This window comes from Scleropages formosus, chromosome 12, assembly GCF_900964775.1.
Source record: "Scleropages formosus chromosome 12, fSclFor1.1, whole genome shotgun sequence".
NCBI classification, from domain to species: Eukaryota; Metazoa; Chordata; class Actinopteri; order Osteoglossiformes; family Osteoglossidae; genus Scleropages; species Scleropages formosus.
Window position 1 is genome coordinate 12,854,942 of NC_041817.1, and position 20,633 is coordinate 12,875,574.

General features: G+C 42.3%; 1 protein-coding gene across 3 annotated transcripts in view; it reads left to right on the forward strand.

Annotated features, from left to right (window-relative positions):
• The window catches only part of LOC108937426 (syntaxin-binding protein 5-like), a 103,692-nt gene that overhangs the window by 46,463 nt on the left and 36,596 nt on the right, over positions 1 to 20,633 (forward strand). For all 3 annotated transcript variants that reach the window (XM_029256995.1, XM_029256996.1, XM_029256997.1), the window contains exons 3-5: positions 2,234 to 2,315; positions 7,319 to 7,419; positions 13,866 to 14,000. In XM_029256995.1, the coding sequence (XP_029112828.1) occupies positions 2,234 to 2,315; positions 7,319 to 7,419; positions 13,866 to 14,000 (318 nt within the window). The remainder of the gene's footprint in view (positions 1 to 2,233; positions 2,316 to 7,318; positions 7,420 to 13,865; positions 14,001 to 20,633) is intronic.

The following is a 20,633-nucleotide window of genomic DNA, read 5'->3' on the forward strand; positions in this document are numbered from 1 at the left end:
AGACCCCGGAAGGCTACACTGCTTTACCTTTGTCAAAGGTAGCAAAGAGAATAATGAGGAAAACAGGAAAGAGAAACAGCAGGGGCAAAATTCAATGAATTGGCAACAGCAACGTTGCCCGTCTTTATGTCTTTCAATTCCTTCCACATAGGTCTATCAATTTGAGACTGATGAGCTGGAAAGTAATGGTGGGAAAGTGAATTGTAAGTAGATCAGTGTTTTGTTAAGGTTAAGCTAATTTTGCTGGAAGACTTCTGCTTGTACACATTTGGCTACTGGCGAGTGTTTGGAGACCAAGTCTGGAGAAAGCATATGGTCGATAACACTGTCTGAGCTGTGTGCTTCACTGACAACACAAGTGCATGTTTTTCTGTTTATTTTCTCTGTATATGGACTCAAGCCTGTGAAGATGAGTTCATTGCTTCAAATCAGTTTATTTTCGTTTGGTGCCCATTGCACATAGTTGCCTCAGAATGCGAAGAAAATTAAAAAAATTAAAAGGTTCATACAAGCTGCATTAATAACAACAGCTGTCATTAGTAACAAATAAAGACAAGGATACAGTCATCCGATGCTGTCCAACATTTTTTCTTAACGTAAACACTGTACAGTACTGTCTTTGATCTCCTGTAAAGATTTTAGAAATAGATATGTCTCCAGTGTGCTCTAGCGTGAAGAGAGTGGTCTGAACATGTGGATAATGGTTCCAAGAGCGAATTATAGCCAGAGCGTCCTCAAAGACAGGCTCTTTATGCAGATACCTCCCTCTGCCCCTTAAGCAAAACAAACAAAACTGAGACAGCCTGTTTGCAAAAGAGAATGAAGCCTTCAGCCAAACTCACTGTGCATCTCTGCTTTGCTAATGTCCAATATCTCAAACGTTTCTATCTTGTTTATGAACGCTGCTGTGGATTGAGATGATGGGTTGGTTTAATACAATGAGGTTAGGAAGCCCATCCTTTATCTGATAGTATCATATTGTTTCATAATGTAAAATAATGACAAGCTATATATTTGAATTTGATGCATGTTGTTCACTGAAACTGCATTTTGGAAGGGAAAACAGACTTTCTGGGGTTTCTTAATGAGACTGACCTCGTCTCTCAGTGCAGATGTTGCAGAGTTCAGCTCAGTTTTCTCCTTGAGGCAAGTTATTCTGGATTAGGGAAAAAAAACAGAAGCAAGAACAGCAAGATCGCTGAAAGGATGTCTAGGGCAGCCCGCTTCCACTACATGTTGCCAGCTCTGTCATGTCCCCAAAGCTTGATGAACTTGGTTTGGGACTGTGCTCTTGCAGATGCAAGGTCTAGCAGCATGCACTGAGCTTGACCCTCTTTCTGTCTATTAAAGTGTGGATGGCACATTTGATTAGCCAGCCTTGGCTTTATTTCCAGACATCACTTCTCCCTAGCTTCAGGGGATTAATCAGCCTGTCTGAGCGTATGTCTGTTGGTAAGCCTGTCTGTCTGTTTGCATATTTCTTAGATTTTCTGGATAGCTCCCTGTCTCACACTTGCTTCTGTCCCAAATGCATGCTTATATGGGCTGCTATAAAAGTATCCTTAAAAATATAAACCAGTCTCACCTGTGTCCACCTACCTATTATGCAACTTTTTTGTTGACTCATGGTGTCTGGCAACAAACAGAACATGGAGGTGTGGGATGAGGGGCTGGGCTCTGTTCCTCTTTTAAACACATTCTGGTCCCACGTCACCACTGTCCACAGTGTACTGTTCCCACAGCCTCGTGCAGTCCCTGTACTATCAACCAACTTTACATTGCTCCAGTCACACCGAGTCATTGAACTTCTCCCAAATGTGCTGTTTTGCAAGTGATTCTGGAGCCGTGTTAACGACATTGCTTTAAAGAAGACAAAACTGGGAATGTGAAGATGTGGTTAAGCACTATTGGCAGGGCTTTGGCTATTAGGAATGTTTATGATGCTTGTAATGATTCCTTTTCTCAGATATGGAACATTGTGTGCTTTCAATTATGTGTTCAATAGCGCTGTCTGGGAGGCATTCAGACTAAAGGCTGCACAAAACTGAAAATGGTTGTCTCTATTAGCCATAATCAGATATTGCTGTTTTAAGTCATTTTTTGTGCCAAAGGAGTGAATGAATGCATTAGTTATTGAAAGCCAAGGTTACATGTTGTCTTGTCAGTTCCTCTCTCATTAACCCTCTGTGTTCTATGCATGGTGCTTTTGCAAATTCCTTAACTATGTCATTAGTCTAGGACAGCCTGGTGTGGACTGTTACTGCCAACATGAAAGTGGGGCTGCTGTCCTCCAACTGCAGTTCCTCATCAATGAGGTAAGAGCCCCTCCAATGCGCAAACCACTTGGAAACGAGCCACGTCGAGTCACAGCATGTTTCCTCCACGCTGGTATGCTTTCAGAGAGCGAAAATATACTAAATATGGAAAATAAATACCTACTGTGATTTGCAATTCAAACTATATGTTGAATCACCCATACCTTCAAAATAAGTTTATATAACACTTAAATGTCCTTGTCCTGCACTTCCATGTCCCTACATTGACGTCAGTTTAAAATTTGGTTACAAGAGTGGACTGACATAAGTTAGGAGGTTGAGCTGAAGTGCTTTGCTTGTGGATAGAACCACTGTGATTTTCATTAAGCCCATAGCCATTGCGATGTTCTAACCCTCTCGATGTACTGTAAGGAAGCTTTCTGAGCCCTGAAAGGCCCTCTGGGTTCCTGGCATTGTTTTTTCATGCTTGTCACCATTCAGCCAGCATTGCTATTATCAGCAGACCGCAGAAGTAAAAACAATAGATTTATGTTAGCAGTCTGTCTGATTACTGTGCAAATTAGTGATGGCATGCAATTGCAATTGACAGCATCCACAGACCTGTCAGTGATTACAGTTAAAAGGAGAATAGACCCCAGGCTCATTATGTTTGTCAGGAACGAGACATACTGTTTCTGTCCATCTAGCACTCTACCGCACCCCCCCATTCAGGTCTTACTCACGGCATACTCACACTTTATGCACCCATAAAAATGTATGTAAATTGGCTCAAAACACAGTGCAGGCAGAGCGCATACGACTCCAGCAAAAACTTGTTGTTTAATCAGTATAATAGTTAATAGTGTATTACAGTAATGTTGTTGCCCTTCTGCACACCACCAGTACAAAACTGACACTCACAGTCAAACAAACACATGGGGTTTATGAGTACAGGTATGTTATTCATTTATTATATCTTTTATGCTTCTTCATAAGTGTTAGTCATGATAAAGGTGAAAATGAGGCTTTCTGACATAACCAGATAACTGTTGAAACCTTGCTGTGCAGTAGTGTGGTATAACAGGTGACGCACAGGAGGGATACAACGCGAAAGGTTACAAAGTGATGTGTCCTCTCAAATATACTCATTCACATCCAGGGCACAAGATGTGACAGTTGCACATGGCTCGATTTTCTTAATGGAGAGCGTGATTACTCACCAGACTTGCCCGCCTTGCTCCAGATGCTGCGTGTCCCGCTGAGCGAGGGCCGCGCATTGCCGTCCAGCCACAGTAATTGCTGCTGGCATCTAAACAAGGCAACGCTGAGGAATGTCCCAGGCACAAACACTTTTCACCCTCAGCTCACCGGGGATGTGCCTTCTGCATTGCTGTGGGAACAAGGAGCTACATTTGTTTTATCTTTGCTGCAGGGACTTGTTTTACATTGGTTTTCTGCCCCCATCTGAAGGTAATGCATTCTTGAAAAAACAATCTGTAAGGTGAATTCTCGTAAGTCCAAGACATAACTACCATAACATTCAACGGTAAAAAGGTTTATGCCTTCCAAAAATTGACACCCATTTATGCTAAAATGTGACAAAATCCCTTTAAAATGGACACGGTTAGTTCAGCACAGAACATTACTTATCATAACACAACAAGGCACTTTCCTTCGTTAATTACTCTGAAATTCTGTTTGGCTGTTTACCTGCTCTTGTTCGGCAACTTACACCATTAAGCTGTTTACGTAATTTACTCATTTATAGAGCAAGGTAATTTTTACCACAACAAATTACATTAAGTACCAAAAGGGCAGTGTGATTTCAGCTAAGGACCTTCAAGCCCAAAGGTGGCAGCTCTAAGCATAACAGTACCATACTCATTGTTTTAATTTAAATTCAACCTTTAACACAAAAGAAAAAAGAAGTCAAAAGAAACCAGCGCAAACTTTACAAATGAATTGATACTCACTGAACAATTGACAAATGGGAGCTATGATTACTGAAATTATTCCAAGTGAAAGGAGCAAAAAAGGGATAATGGAGGGTGCGAACTTAATGCAGCGCAATCTATAACTGTGAAGAAGGCCGCATGGTTTTGCCCATCTTGACAGCTATCAGCTATCGGGAGGTGTGCGAAATACAAATTGAGCTCTCATAAATGCAAAACAATATCTGGTAAGATGAAGAAGGGGTATGAAATGAAACTCCTCGGAAAGTCAAGTTCTTGTAACCTGAAAGTGTTGAGGCAGAACCGTACTATTCAAAATTACGGTGAAAACTGGAGTCCGTGTTAGTAAAGAGAAAAGCCCTTCATTGGACTCCAGTGCCTGTTAACATTTTAGCTGAGGGTGAAAACTATAAACTTTATCTCTTTAATCCTGCAGCCTTTTTACATAACCTTTACCTCACTGCATTTACCACATGCTCGCAGCACCGGCCATTTGTACCGTACTTTACATACTGTACTGCACTGCACGCTCATCTCCCTTTAGAACACTTTGTGATATACCACGCTGTTCCCCACAGTTACCACATTCTGCTCAGCATAATGTTGGAATACTCAGGTCGAAAAAGTGCAATCATTTCTGAAGTGTGGTGATAAGGTTTCCATGACAGAATGGGACCCGAATATGAGTTACTGAAACCCAGCACCATCCCTATAATTTCTCTTACATACATAATTTCTCAACAAAAAGCAAATAAATAAACAATTGCGAGGTCAGAGTAGGATATTCTTTAAATTAGCAAGCGTGTATTTAAGATATGAAAAACTTCTCTAGCATGCCTATGCAGGCCAGATGAAATACTTAAGGGATTAATACACTAATTAATGTATTGATGTGATTAAGTCGGATGTTTTAAGGAGCAAAATTAAAGCGGAGTAAACAATGCACCCAGACCTGGCTCTTTTGGTTTGACAGAATAAGTTGCAAGGAAGATTGACATGTGCCACCCTAGTCTGGTCGGTGGCGTCAGTTGTGCATGCCCCAGTAAACACGAGATGTGTTGTAGTTGTTTTGGTCTGGCTGGACTGAGGTGAAACACTCCTTGCGGTACATGATGTGAGAACAGATGAGTCCTTGGGTAGCCCCAGTGTCACTTCAGTCTGATTGTTCTGTGTGAGTGAAGTCAAGCTCACAGCAACATGCCATTAGTGGGCCAGCCAGCGCTGCAAGGAAAGATGGCGAGTATCTATTCCAATATCCACCGTTGGGAACGCTCCACCGGTGGACCCCCAGCCAGGCCCAGTGCTTCCATGAGTTCCCAGCAGGCAACCGAGCTGCTGCAATGTCCAGCATGGATCAATTTAGCGCAAACTTCACAAAGTGCAAGTGTTTATTGCCCATGCCTACCTTTCGCTGACAGCACTGATTGCTTTTTAATGTTCATTCTGAGCGGAGTGTCTTGAAGCACTGATTTTCTAGCTATTTCTGCCGGGTGTTGAAAAAGAACATGTAGGTTGAACAGATATTCCTTTTTAATTCCTTTAAAATCCATATGATTATGTACTTTGTGGATGAAGTGGTTGCTGTTCGTTCACGATGTGTTTGAACTCATTATATAAATGAAATTAAAACGGTTGTGCTTCAGTTTAACAGAAACCGTTCCTACTACACCACACTGGATAAGGTTTCAAACACACTTAGTCAGTCTTAGGAAAGTCTGCTGACTCATGGAGCTTGAACTGCAATGTGTTTTGGGATGTTTAACAAAGGCTAAATTTTGGCTTTTTGTCAAAGTGACTGATGTTATCCTAGCCTGGTGGGACAGAAGAAGAATTTTGTGTTCCTAAACTCTGATGGTTTCTTCAACTCCTTTCTGGTTTTCACCTGTTTAATGGTGATCCTTGGCCTCTTCTCCCTACTGGTGGTCTTTGGCCTCAGCTCTTCAGTAGTGATCTCTGTCTTCACCTCCTAAAAGCAGTGGTTTCTCTCATACTTAATTCATCCCCTGACTTCCTATGTTAGTAGCTTTCTTTCTGGGTTTTTCTCCCCCTCTATTCTTTCACTTCTCCCCCGTGTGTTTTGTTTTTCTTGACCCTCACAACAAATTCTCGAGTCGTGGGTAGAGTCTCCTAAAGGCACATACAGCTGAACAAAGCATATATCCATAATCCACCAAATCTTGACCAGACTGGCGGTGGGTTCAAATGCAGTATATATTAAAAGAATTGTTAAATGAAGCTTGCTAGTGTAAGGTGGAAGGGAAAAATTCAGAATCGTCTGACCTGTTTGAAGCTCTCTCTTACACACACACACACACACACACACACAAAACATCAGCCTGACAGTCTTTGTTTAGAAGGAATAAAGCAGAATATTGAGGCTTGAGGTTGCTTTCACATTCAGTAGGTTCTGGAGAATAATTTTTTACAAGGTAAAAGTAGTAATCGGCTTGTAATTCGTGTCCCTGCCTTTATTGAGCTTGGGCTTTATTTCATTTGTGAGTGATCCCTCACTCAGCACAATCCTTCTACTGAAAGCACTGAAAGAAAAAGGGAGAGGAGCAGTGATTTGGCAAGTGCTGCTCCAGCCTCCTAATTCCAGGGCTGAATTCAGCTCCAGCTCTGTATATGTCATGTACTGAAGACATAACTGATGACTCCCAATTGCCCTACACGAAGGTGTGTATGATGTCATTATTTTAAATCAGTTGAAGAGTATGTTATACACAATATGACATATATTTGTTTTCCAATCTTTTTATATTTGATTTCGCATTGTCTTTGACCTTAATTCAAAGAAAGGTTTCTAACTACTCAAGTGAAACTGACGAACATATAAAATGTGTAAAAACTGTTTTTACACTTTTTTTAAGCTGTTTCAATGTTTCAAATGTTGAAATATTTATATGCGCTCGCCCACTTTGTTTATTTTTTGGCAACATTGGTGCAAGAGAACAAAAACCCAGACACACAGTATGCACACAAGCTTCTACTGAAAACAGGTACGAGAAAGACAGAGATATAACAGCGCAGAGAAAAGGAGCAGGGTTATGGTTAAAAATGAATTTTTCCTTGAAATTGTTTTCTTATTGTCTTTCTTTTCGTTGTGAATAGGGGGCACTAGTCACAGCCTGTGCAGATGACACCCTCCACCTATGGAACCTGCGCCAGAAGCACCCCGCAATCCTGCACTCACTGAAATTTAACAGAGAACGGTAAGTCCACGCAGAAGTACAGACTATCACACTCAGGCATTTTTTTTTTTTTTTTCTGAACCGCTTGTCCCGAGTGGGGTCGCGGGAAACCGGAGCCTACCCGGCAATGCAGGGCATAAGTCCGGAGGGGGAGGGGACACACCCAGGACGGGACGCCAGTCCGTCGCAAGGCACCCCAAGCAGGACTCGAACCCCAGACCCACTGAAGAGCAGGACCCGGTCCAACCCACTGCGCCACCGCGCCCCCCACCACACTCATGCAAACACACCTTTACAAAACACAAATGTAACACAGACTTATGGACATTAGAGCGTGCTCTTCTTCAAAGTTTAACAAGGAGCCAATGTACAGCTTAAACGTACACAAGCAAACAAACACAAACAGCCACATGTACAGATCTAAAAATTGCATTTTTGTAATGTTCGGACATCTTATTTGCCGTTTCCTCAGAATCACTCTAAAGGATATAATCCGTTCTGTCTCTCTGCAACGGGAACTTCCAGCTGTCTCTCTGGCTTCCTTTTGTGTATTTACTCAAGTGTGTGTTTTTGCATGTCTGTGTGTGTTTCTGACCGTCAGATGAGCTCCACGAAAACTGACACGATGAGCGACAGGCTTGGCAAAGCTCAAGTGCAGAATTCTCACAGTGTGTTTCAAAGGCTCAAATGCCATTAAGTATGTTCTGCTTTGCTTCGCGTCGCCTTTGAACACTCCAAGGGTTCACCTCTCCCCAGGACTTCGGTTTTTAACTTCGGTCAAAGCACCTCCTGTAAGGCAAAGAGCAGGTGATGTCTAAATCACTTCACTGAGGGTGCTCAGGATCTCTCCTAGGCTTTTCGTGCACAAAAAATGTTTTCCTCTTTGAAATAATGACTTTGCTGAAGAAATGTTTGCTGTCAGTCTTGCGGTAGCACAGGTGAGAAGGAAGAAATGTGTAGCTGTATTTCTTGTGTGCTGCGTGGGCTGCCCTGGTTACTGCATAAAGTCAAGGTCGCATCATAGATCCTGGGCTATTGAAATTTCTTTTTTTTTTACTCCAGAAGGTTCTGGTGAACAGCCTCTGTACTTGCATCCTTTTTTCCAAGAAATATCAGTTTTAGCACTGTTGAGGGGTCTACATGTAAAGTGTATTTCTTAGGTGTTTTTCTTCAAAAAAAATCCCCATCTTTTCAGCATTTGTAAATCTCACTTGTCATGTGGAGTGTGTTTCAGTCTTTTGAGACCTGTCACAATGTAGACTTCAGCTTGTGCCATCATAGTTTGGGCTCACATTTGCTCCCTGCCGATACTAGAGTAAACTAAACGAAGCCTGACAGCTTTGCTAAATGCATATCATTATAAAAATTTTTATGCAGTTAGCTGACACTCTTATCTGAAGCAACTTACAATGTTAATTTTGCATACTAAGGTACTTAGTCCAATTATTACCTAACATTTCGTACAGCCGGGTCATTTTTAATACAGCGGTTTGGGGTAAACACTTTGGGGTAAACACTTTGCCCCGCACTAGCTAGAGTAACTCACTAACAGCACTACCGAGCCAGTACTTCAGAGTGTTACACTGTAATCGTGCATTTGGACAGATGCTTGGTGTACTCCTGTCCTGGGTGTGTCCCCTCCCCCTCCAGCCTCGCGCCCTGTGTTGCCGGGTTAGGCTCCGGTTTGCCGTGACCCCGCCTGGGACAAGTGGTTTCAGACAGTGTGTGTATCTGTGTGTGCTTGGTGTGCTTTCCATCTTGGCTTAGAGTCTACCGGAGGACTCACACCTGCTGTCAAGCAAAGACGTTAAGCCCTTTCTGAAAAATAAATGGGGTGGTGGGTTTGTCGAGAGCAGCACATGCGGCAGTGTGAAGGTCAGCGGGTGTTTTTTTTTTTTACCTTGTAGATGATTGGCAGCTGGGCATGGCCTTTGGTCTTATGCTTCGTTTCCAAAATTTCCTTTTCACAAACTCCACTTGTTTAATATTTAAACGAGACCCATGCCAGCTGGACTGGGATTGACCTCCCTGCTACCTAGGTCACCGCTCACTATACTAGTAACTCAGCTGGAACAGTTGCTTGCTATGTGGAATTATGCAGGAACATCGAGGATGTTAGGTCCTTCCCATATCGAACAGTCACAGGCAGGGCTCAGAAAGTGGTTTTAGTCCAAGAAAATAAATTACCTTCCACTGATAGCATGTATCTACAGTTTGGTTTGAGGTAATGATTGGGATGGCCTGGAGATTTCTGCAGGGAAGCCAAAGATACAAAAGCAAATCATTTTGCTTCCAGGACATCTGGGGATATGGATGAACACTTGTTGCTATGAAAACAACATGACTGTCAAATTAAATTATTCTGATATGAATCACTTATTTTTTGCCACTGTGATGCCAGTTCCACTTCCTGCATGTCAAGACCATTTCCATCCATCCGTAGAAAACATCTCACCTTTGCCAGTCCCGCTTTATGAAAAACAAACTTGCAGTCTGGGCCCCAGTATCTTTCTGCAGTTTAACTTTTCATTTTCAAGCTTTGTTATCAGGCACCATTACTGTTTAATCAATGCACTTTTCAGACAGTGCAGAACTGTATAGCTTTAATCAACCTTCCTGGAATATGCTTAAAAGAAGATTTTGGTGTATTTGGTGTACACACAGGTAGAGGCAAAACACGGAGAAACTACAAATATATCCAAGGCTCAAGGTCAAAACATTACAGTATATTACAGGTATGAACATGTGACTTCCGGAAGGGTTTCCAGACATTCCAGAATTCCTTAGAATTGTCATGCACTTTTTCAAAAGGGTGAAAATGAAACACTTCAGTCATCCACGTATAATTAGCCTCGCCCCATAGCACTATCAGAGAAGAAATTTGGGTTGTGATTTAACAAGAAAGTACAGAAAAATCAGATGTTTTGCTAAAGGTTTTTAAATTGTTGCTTGTAGCCCAGTCAAGAAAGCTTGTGTCTTATAACATTCCTAGAATAAATGTCTCAAAGTGCCTTAAGAGTCTTCGGAGTAGTCTTTATACAGTACCTATGCATTTCCATCAAGGAAGTCAGAATTGCAGCTGACTGCAGTGTAATAAATAGTGTAATGTAATATTCTCTGCATTACAGGAGCAGGGTAACGTTCATTGTTTGCACGGACTTTTCACACCTGCACGGACGAGTAACACTGACACATACGTGTAGCACATGTGCAGGTGTGGCAGGTTATAGACTGACAGGCAGAACCCTGTCCTGTCTGAACACTCTCAGTCATTGTCACTATGCAGTGGACACACTTATTACTCATAATACAGTATATCAATGTAACTCCCACACATGGAGACACAGTCATAATAATGGCACCAACAGCTGAACAGAGACACAGCAACTGATGAGAGAGTAATACAGAGAGGTGGAAGAATGAGGCTAAAAAGAGCTAAAAGATCTAAAAATAGTGTTCTCGATATGGAGAGAGGATGAGAAAGTGTGTTGCAGAGATAAACGGGGAGAAGGACAATGCAAAGGTTAAAAGAGAATGAGGCAGGAGAGCAGAGGATGTTGTTTTCCAGAGAAGTACAATGCTACTATCTCTCTTCCAGCATGATTTAGCTCACAGAAAGAGACGGTGCGGCTCCGGAAAGATCCAGCTCGCACCCGAGAGAAACAATACTGCCGCCCTTCTTGCAAGAATCAGTCCAGCAAGATAGGACATTCTTTAGCCTGGGGCAGTTATCTACCGTCACTGGCAGCACTTTGGCACATGAAAGAAATCCTCTTTGCGGAAGGTCACATTGAAACTTTTGTCACCGCCTTCTCGTGTTTATTTCATCGCCGAAATGAGCATGATGTGAATTGGAACTGGAGGGACTGACGTGTTTGGGCCTCATTGTGTCTGCCGCCCAGCTTTTTAAAACGCAGGTAATAGATTGGTAGAAAGGAAAGAGAAAATGTTCCTAACAAGAGCTGATATCTCATTGACGCAAGTTGCCGGCTTCAGAGGTGTGATCTCAGAAAATAATGTCCCTCCATCCCAGCAGGGCTGATAGATATCTACCTAGTCTCCTATTTTCACCACTACCAGGCAACTGTCTACTTGGTTCAACTAAACATCTCATAGGTAAGAATCAGATTTTTAGGAAAAAACTGCATAAAGTAAAGGAGTTAAGGAGGAATTCAAAGTAGTGAGAATGTGAAGAGTCGATAAAAGGCAGTTGCTGTCCTCTGTTCCATATCCCATCGTCTCAGAGTTCGTGCGCCGCATGCAAATGGAACAATAATACGTCTTACGGACCATTTCATAATTAAACACGCAAATGTTGGACGTGTAAGTATGAGATGAAATGTTGAAATGCTGTTGTGCACATGCATGTTATTTCTCTAGGTACTTTTGTCCCCTAAGAAGAGGTGAATGATCTGTATCATGCTCAGCTTAGTAATTCACATTAATGTTTCAGGAATCCATTTTACGTTTAGCTTTGTCTGGACAGATGCAGGAGAAAAACAAACTGAATTCTCTGCCATTCTACATGACAATGTACAAATTGTCCGACCCGTGCAGTTTTATAGAGACTAGTCTTTTCCCTGTGTTTTGACAGTTTGAAGCTTCGGCTCAAACGAAGCAGAACAGATATCACACCAGGGTGCCAAACTGCTCCAGGGTCTTAATGACTTAATTACTCTCACTGTTTAATGTGGTCTTGATGCAGCATCTCATGTGAGTGCCTAATTAAAAGATTAAATGGATGTAACAAGTGAAAAACAGGGCAATGTTGAATTCAGCCCCAGAGGATCAGATGCTGTCTGTAGCCTGGGTCAGTATGTTAAGTATTTTAGCGTGAAAGTAAACTTTGGCTTAATGGAGAAGATCGAAATCGTTGGATTTTACATTACAGATTGAGGGAACTGTTAATGATTATCTTCTCTGCACATCTACCGTGGTATTATATGTAAATATGTATACTGAAATGTGTGAGTATTGAGAGATTATGTTGCCCTTGATTTGATGAAGTTGGGAACTGAATTTGGGACACCTTGTGCCTACTATGCCTACTAATAAGTATGTCATAAAATCGTAGTGGGTCTTTGTGAAAATAGGAGCAGTCAAACCTGGCACATGGTTAGTCACTCCAGGTCTCTCGTGCCATAGGCTCTGCTCCTTTTCTGCACTTGCTGAATTCCTAATTAATTAACATTGATTGAGCTGTTGATTGAAAGAAAGAAACGATGCAAGTCATTATATTGAATGTGCCATTGGGGGCAATATAATTTTCCATTTGTTTTAAATTTAATTTGTGTGAGCAGTGGAATAGCCGTGACCATGAAAATGAAAAATAATGTGTTTGTCCGTGCAAATCGTTTGACCATTGTAGAAATGGAAAAACAGTGAGATAGTGTTTTGCTTGCAGTTGTGTTTCGGGTTTTGTCTGAATGTTTTATTTTACTAAAGTAGTGTTTTCATTTCGGGGGGGTACGGTGGTGCAGCGGGCTTGGCCGGGTCCCACTGTGTGGTGGGTCTGGGGTACGAGCCCTGCGTGAAGTGTCCTGCAGGAGGCTGACGCCCCGTCCGGGGTGTGTCCCCTCCCCCTCCAGTCCTGCACCCCGTGGCGCCCTGTGGTTCCAGGCTAGGCCCTGGTGTGCTGCGGCTCCGCCTGGGACAAGCAGTTTCAGACTCTGTGTGTGTGTGTGTGTGTGTGTGTGTGTATATGTATGTGTGCGTCTTCATTTTAAGTTAAAAAGTCAACTGTCATGATTACAGACATTATTGTTTTAAAAAAAAATGTACATTAAGACAATGAAAGAAAGCTCCAGGTGGACAAATTCATTTAAACATGAGTCCGTGATTTTTCCGTCAGGAGTTTATTCAACGTTGATTAATTTGGATCTTGGCTGGAAGAGCAACACATTCCTAGCAGCACACAGGGCCTGGAGTCAATGACTGAGTAGTGAGCTTTGAGAATACAGATGTGCAGAACAGCTGGTGACTAATTGTGTGACTACTGATCTCAGTGAACTTGGTGTGGTTAAAAAAGCATAAATTATTTTGAGTTTAGAACGTCTCCTGTTCGCACATTTCCTAGCATCTTCCTTCTGTGTAAGATGTGCATCGCTTTCCTGTCTTTGCGTAGTGTTTCAAAATGCACCCGGAGGCAAAGCTTCCTGCATAACAGCCCAATGGCGGTAATGCTCGGCCAGAGAGGGAGAGCGGAAACACTGTGCCAGCGTGCGCTTGCATAAATTCTCACAAGGGGAAGAACGTGCGAAAACACGGTCGTGTACGTCATGCTGATTGGGCGCGTGCCTTGCGTCGCAGCAGAAGCACAAACATTGAGTTTGCCCAGTGGGTTGGAAAACGCTCCCCATGTGCCTGAATGGTGTTGGGATCTAAAGTATGTAAGTGTGAGCCAATGGTGTTCCTCACGCCTGTTTGATCTGCTCTCTCTAATTTTTCCTCTCCACTCTCCCTCGCAGCATCACGTTCTGCCACCTGCCCTTCCAGAGCAAATGGCTGTACGTGGGGACGGAGCGCGGGAACACGCACATTGTCAACGTCGAGTCCTTCATCCTGTCGGGATACGTCATCATGTGGAACAAAGCCATCGAACTGTGAGTCTAGCCCTGTACATATTTAAAACCATACATAACCCAGAACTAAAATTACATTTGCCTCTATGTATCTGAGTAATATACAGTAATTGTGCAAAACGTACAATAGTTGTGCCATTTAAAGAGGGCAAATAGTACAGATAAGTGCAAAGATAAAGATACAATATGTATTGGGTATAACGGACGAATCCCGTGCTGACAGACGATGATGTCCATCTGCCGTGACGATCGAGACGTTCCATGCCGAGCTGGAGATCCAGGATGCCATTTACCAACATTATAATTACTTGTTAAACACTGGCTTACAAATTGTTATTTTCTAGAATGCCCAGGAGGGGTGGGCAACCACTGGCCCGTGGACCCCCAGAGGTTTTTTTTCTCCCTCAAGCTTCAGTTGGGAGTTTTTGTTCCTTTCCCCGGTGGCCAGTAGTTATACTTGTAGCTCTATAATAAGTTCTTCATTATGGTAGCCATTAGTTGACTGTCTTGTTTGTATCAATTTTTCTTGCTGTATGCCTGTGTTAAAGCGCTCGTGTCACTACGTGAGAAGAGCGCTCTATAAAAAATAAAAATAATAATAATAATAATAATAAAAAACAAAGTCATACATGTAATTTAGTTTTTCACAGCTCAATTGCAGACACAGGTCTCACAATTTCATATAACCAAAGACAGATTATCCTAGGCTGGCTGTCAATCTGAGGGAGCAGTTTGTGGTCTTATTTCATACTGGCTATCAGTAATGTCTGCTTTCATACTGCATTAGCTAAAACTATACTCAGAAAGAAATCTTTCTTGTTTTTTGTTTTATCCTTCAAAATCTTGTAGAAGTTTGCAAGGCTGTTAGGTCTCTCCTGAAGCATGCTGGACCGTCATTAAGACTTGATCAATTTTAATTCACAAAAGCTTAAATCCCCTTCTTCCTCCCTCTCCCAACCTTCTTTTTAGGGTGTTCCCTATTTTTCATTTGTGGGGGTGACAACCCTAGTGGCCCCCTGTGTGCACTGGGCCCCATTGGGTTAAATAGGTTCTGCTGGCCTAAGGCCAGTCCTGCTTATGTCCCAATCCTCTGATGTCACCTGTACCCCATACTACTTAAAGTAATGGTCCTGCTCTCCGGTGGGTCTGGGGTTTGAGTCCCGCTTGGGGTGCCTTGCGGCAGACTGGCGTCCCTTCCTGGGTGTGTCCCCTCCCCCTCTGGCCTTAGGCCCTGAGTTGCCGGGTTAGGCTCCGGTTCCCCGCGACCCTGTATGGGACAAGCGGTTCAGAAAATGTGTGTGTGTGTATTACATTTATTAACGTGGCTAAGACATGGATGCTTTCAGTTTCTAAAGAGCGTGGCCTCAGAAAACAGCAGCACTCATAGTGACAGAAACACAAAGAGAAAACAGAATGATGGGGAGTGCAGTCTTTGTGTCTCCAAAGCTTGCAGCACTGTTTGATACCGTTAAAGGTTCTACCTGAGGTACCGAATGGGGAAAATTGAATTATTTCAGCTAATATGTCTGACTCAACAACATGTGCTTTTGAAGCACTTCTGTAGAACAAGTCACCTTGGTGTGACTGTCATGGAATTTTATGAGATTTCCCACATTATGTATGTGCTACCACTTTCATTTACATTTATTTATGAGATGTTTTTTTCCAAAGCAGCTTCCAGTGAACTCTGTGTAGTGTTATCAGCCCACACACCTTATTCACCACAGTGACTTACACTGCTAGATACACTACTTACAATGGGTCACCCATCCATACATCAGTGAAACACACTCTCTGTTACTCACACACTGGGGGGAACCTGAAGAGCATGTCTTTGGACTGTGGGAGGAAACCAGAGCACTCAGAGGAAACCCACACAGACCCAGGGAGAACATGCAAACTCCACACAGACTGAGCAGGGATCGAACCTACGTCCTCTCACACTCCCCAGGGACTGTGAGACAACAGCACAACTCTCTGTGCTACCACACTGAGCTCATCTGCATGTCATTTAAATGTTGTGTTCCATTTTAGTTAAGGCATTTAACTGCACAAACTCATGTTGTTTACTGCTAGATTGATAGAAGTGTTTATTCGTTTCAAAAGGGAATTTATGAAGGTATTTGATATTACGGCTTCGTATAATAACTTTGTTGTTAAACTGCTCTGCGTGAATTTCCTTGCAGGGATTAATCAAGTATTACTCTGTCTGATCTTATCCTATGTTGGGACTGAGTCACTCATATAGTCCATTAGAATTATTTTATCGTATGTACTATTTCAGTTTCCAAATGGCTCATGATTTGACTCATTCCTGTTTAAGATGTGTATTTTGAAACATTTAGAAGCAGGAGTGAGTTTTTTTCTCTTCATTTTAAATATTGACATACTGTATCTTCACATTGGCCTTGGTGTGAAGAAGCACCACTAAGTGAATAAACTCACACGCAGTTGTTTTCCCAGGTTATATGATTTCCACAAACATAATCAATAACCTTTTCAGTTCAGGAGTAAGATACTCAAATTGCTCGTTTAATTCATGAGCTGCTGTTTGCTCCCTGCTCGGCATTCTGACAGTAGGCCCAAGATTAGATCTCATACTACTACTCCCGGTTTTGTTAGACCTTGAGCCTATTAAAAATAAACAAATGAAAAAGTAAATTATAAATAAATTACACGGAGAAGAGAACTCAGTATGAACCAAAGAAAAAACTGAGAAATAAACTGTGTATGGTTGTATTTTATATTACTTTTGTTGGTGTCGATATTCACATTTAGCTTCTAAAAATATTCTAAGGCAATTAAGCAATTTAGCAGGCAATTCCTGTTATGCTTTCACCGACAATAAGACACTCCATCTGCTTCCGTTACATCTGCCCTCACGGTATCCACTAAAGTGGGGAGCCTCTAACCTTGGTTTGCTGTAGTCTAATTGCTAATCGCTGTAGGCAGTTCTGGGCTTGCAGGACCTCCTGGGCCTTAATGGTCCGACTTTAGTTTTATCATCCCGGCTTTGAGAACAACACCCTGAGGTTACGTGGCCATGTGTGCCCAGTAAAGAAGACAGTCTCTTCTCTCAGCCATAGGAAACAAATAAAGATTAGGAGTAATCTGAATATAAATAACAAACACATTAATTACCGCTGACCTTTGTCTTTATTCTATCCTTGTGTGTAGCTGAAAACTGCTATACTGTTGAGGTGCATCTTGTGCACCTGAAGTTTTACTAATGTTCACTGTTGCCGTAGTCAGTCTGTGCAGCAGCATCTGAAAAAAGCCGTGACACGATGCTTATCTAACGTTACCGTTCCATTGGTTCATTATTATGCAAATGTTTTTCGTAGTGTATTTTTTGGCATCGCATTGTGTTCGTCGTGGAAAAGTGCTATGCGCTTCAAGTATTAGATTGTATTATTCATTATTCAGGCACACACAGAAATGGCCTTAGGACTGTAAGGATCTGTAATAAAACTGCATCACGAGCATTTGCATTTAAAAAGCTGACAGCGAGATGTCATTGAACTCCACAATTGATTAATTGCTTATCGACTTCCTTCTAAAAATCGAGTGTTGAGCACTTTTTCAAAAACACGGAATTTTATGCATTGCTAAAGCTGTGTAAATGTGCCATTTATCATGATGTAATGAAAGTTCCAGAAGAGCTAAATAAAACATTAATCTTAGCATGTTTTGTACCTGTACTACTTCCTTTCTATTATATTAGACATTTCCTGCCCTTGGATTAGATCAGATCACAAATTCCTTGGTCATATTTCTTCCCTCTTTGTAATTCCGTGCTATGAAATGTCACGCAACAGTATCGATGTCAGTAGGAGTTCTGCTCAAATTCTGGAATGTGGTCTCTCGAAAGCTTCTGGGCAGGACAGGGTTGTCTGGAATAACAGTTTAGCTTCATTTAAGTCTAGAAGGCGGTTGTTAAACTTCATTTGAGAAAACATATATCATTATTTGGTCGTCACAATTTTTTTAATGATTAGTTCTAATTTTAGGTTGAGGCATGTAGATTTGTTTGAGAAAAATTGAAATGGGAAGAAATAGAAGCCTTGTATCCAAATTTAATTTTAAATCCATTTAGTCAAGACTTCAGGTAAGACCTGGTAAAGATGTGGAATATGGTGATGTTGTGGAAAGCATGCCGGCGATGATGTGAACAGATGCGACAGTGCTGTTTGCCTCGGAACAGCTCAGAGGTTCTTGCAGGCTTGAAGGGAGTGCTGGTGAAAGAGACGACCTTTCTGTGCAAGACGTTCCTTGTCTGCTGGAGGTGTGTCGGAGTTGCCACGTGCGGCCACAAAACGGTGTTGACCTTTCTAGTAGAGCAGATGGCCTTTACGCAACCCTGCCTCTGAAACTGAATAAAGATTGGTTTACTGCCTCCAGAAGTAGTTTACCTTAGAGTGTGTGCCACGGCTACCGTTTCGTAAGGTGAATGATTGAAAGCACAATCTGAGCTTTTCTGTTGCTCACTGTTGCCTCTCTGCGCACAACACTGCCTCTGCTTTTGCCTCTGTTTCCTCCTTTCTGTTTTTATTGCCACCTTTCTGGCTCTTTCATTGCAGCTTAGTCTCTGTTGATGGCCTGTGTCTAGTGCTTGCGCTCTGGCTGTCCTCATAAAAAAATCAACCTTCTCTGTAATTGGGAACTCAGGAGCCAGAAAATGGCGCACAATCACCTTATTAGAGTTGCTGGTTGCCATAGCGATGGCTGGACGGACAAGCCAGGTTTTCTCCAGATGTGCCTATTTGAACTTGCGGAGACAACAGTCATGTCTGCATTTGAAAACGCTCGCAATGAAGCAGAAAAGAGCATGAATCCTGTGCGTGATGTTTGTGTGTGAATGCTCAAAACTGTTGATTTCTTCTTTAAAAAAACATCACCTTTCAGAACAGAGTGGGGAAATTACTGTAAATGGAAAATTTCCATACAGTAAATGGTTTGTTTGGACAATGCCAATCTGTCTGCGTGGAATTAAATCACCAATGGACATTAGCATTTAAAGAGGACAGGAGGCCCTCTGGAATCAAGCACAACAGGACTTATTGTCAAGCGGTTGTTCATTTGCGTTTGCATGTGTCGTGTGACATTACATTTCAGTCATGCAGATTTTTTCTAAACATGGAAAGGAAAGACCTAAAAGCAAAGCGGGTATTTTGTGCACACAACCCTGAGTGATGTCCTGTCCATGATGCCTGAATTCTGAACAATCAGGAAAGAAATCATGTTATTAATCAGTATCTCCCTTCAACTTTGCAGCATGGCAATGCCGTAGTGGTTCTGGTGCCTCACATTGGCTCCGGTGCTTGGTTGGGTGCAGGTTTTAATGTGGCTCAGGGTATACAGAGTTTGCACATTCTTCTTGTGATTGCAGTCCAAAAACATCTGTGGAAGAAGGTAATTGCCACCCACTTCTGTACTCTCCCTTACCATGAAAACCATGTGAGTGGTCCCTATGACCTGAATTATGAATTTCCCTTGGAGGATCTATCTATCTATCTATCTATACTTGTAGCATGTGACTCAACGGACCATGCCGATCATTACGGCTGTAGCAACCAAACTTGGGCTGCAATGAATTCACAAAACCATTTAATTCCAGAAGTATCTGGGATGGTCTACACACTCCTGACAGTGTCAGCTTTCTGTGGAAACAGCCCTCGCAATGCTGGGTGGAGATTTCTGAGGACTGACTTCAAAGAACAAGGCAGTATGTTTGTCTAGGAACGCTGCTTCTTCATCTTCAGTCCTTTGATCCAAACCACATTTAAATTCTGTCAAGTTACTTGCAATTTCAGAATGAGTAATTGTTAGTGCCAGCATCGCACAAAGTACATGACATTAAATGGCATACTTTTGTCAAACAGCTTTAAACAAGTGTGAATCCAATAAGTGTACAAGGGTTTAGTTAAATCACTACAAATTGAGTGCTAACCCAGGGTTCCACCCCCTCTGAGAGGGACAAGTAAATGTTCTGAATGTCCCAGAATCCTCTGCAGATGCTGCAGACCTGAAAAGAACTCTCGTCCCATCCGTTAAAATGAGGGATTCCTTCACAGGGGCGCAAATGGGGCAGTTAGTCGCAGTGATGAATGCTGGTGTGAGACGGGCTGGGCGACTTTGGGGTGCGTAGCTGTGCTGCTGCTCGCCTGGCTTCTGTAGTCCATCATGGCTTAATTACCGTACGTCTGAGTGCACCCTTCATCACTGCCGTGTCACCGTGTCGCAGACGAAGGGCCAATCACGTCCTTGTTGGTCTGCGGGAAATGCAGACGTTTTGACGCAGGGGTTCCATGTGCCATATCAAAGGGGCATTGAGCATTCATCTAGGCCTCCAGTCCTGTCGGGCATCCCAGCTTTACCAGTCCGGTAGTGTCTCAAATTTCAATCATGGTAAATCTCTCTTGATGAAATTGATAAAAATATGTTATTTCATGTGGAAAACTTATTAAAGCTGTAAAACTTTGGAAAGAGTATTTATTGTCCAGTAAAAAGCAAACTCCAATGATAATGCAGAAAAAAAAACAATACCAGGAAGTACTGCAAACAAGTAAACCGAAGAGTGTACATCCTTGCTTCTGCATTTAGCTTCTTTAGAGCACAGATGAAAGGCTGAGCTCAGATTCGTGACCTGTGCGG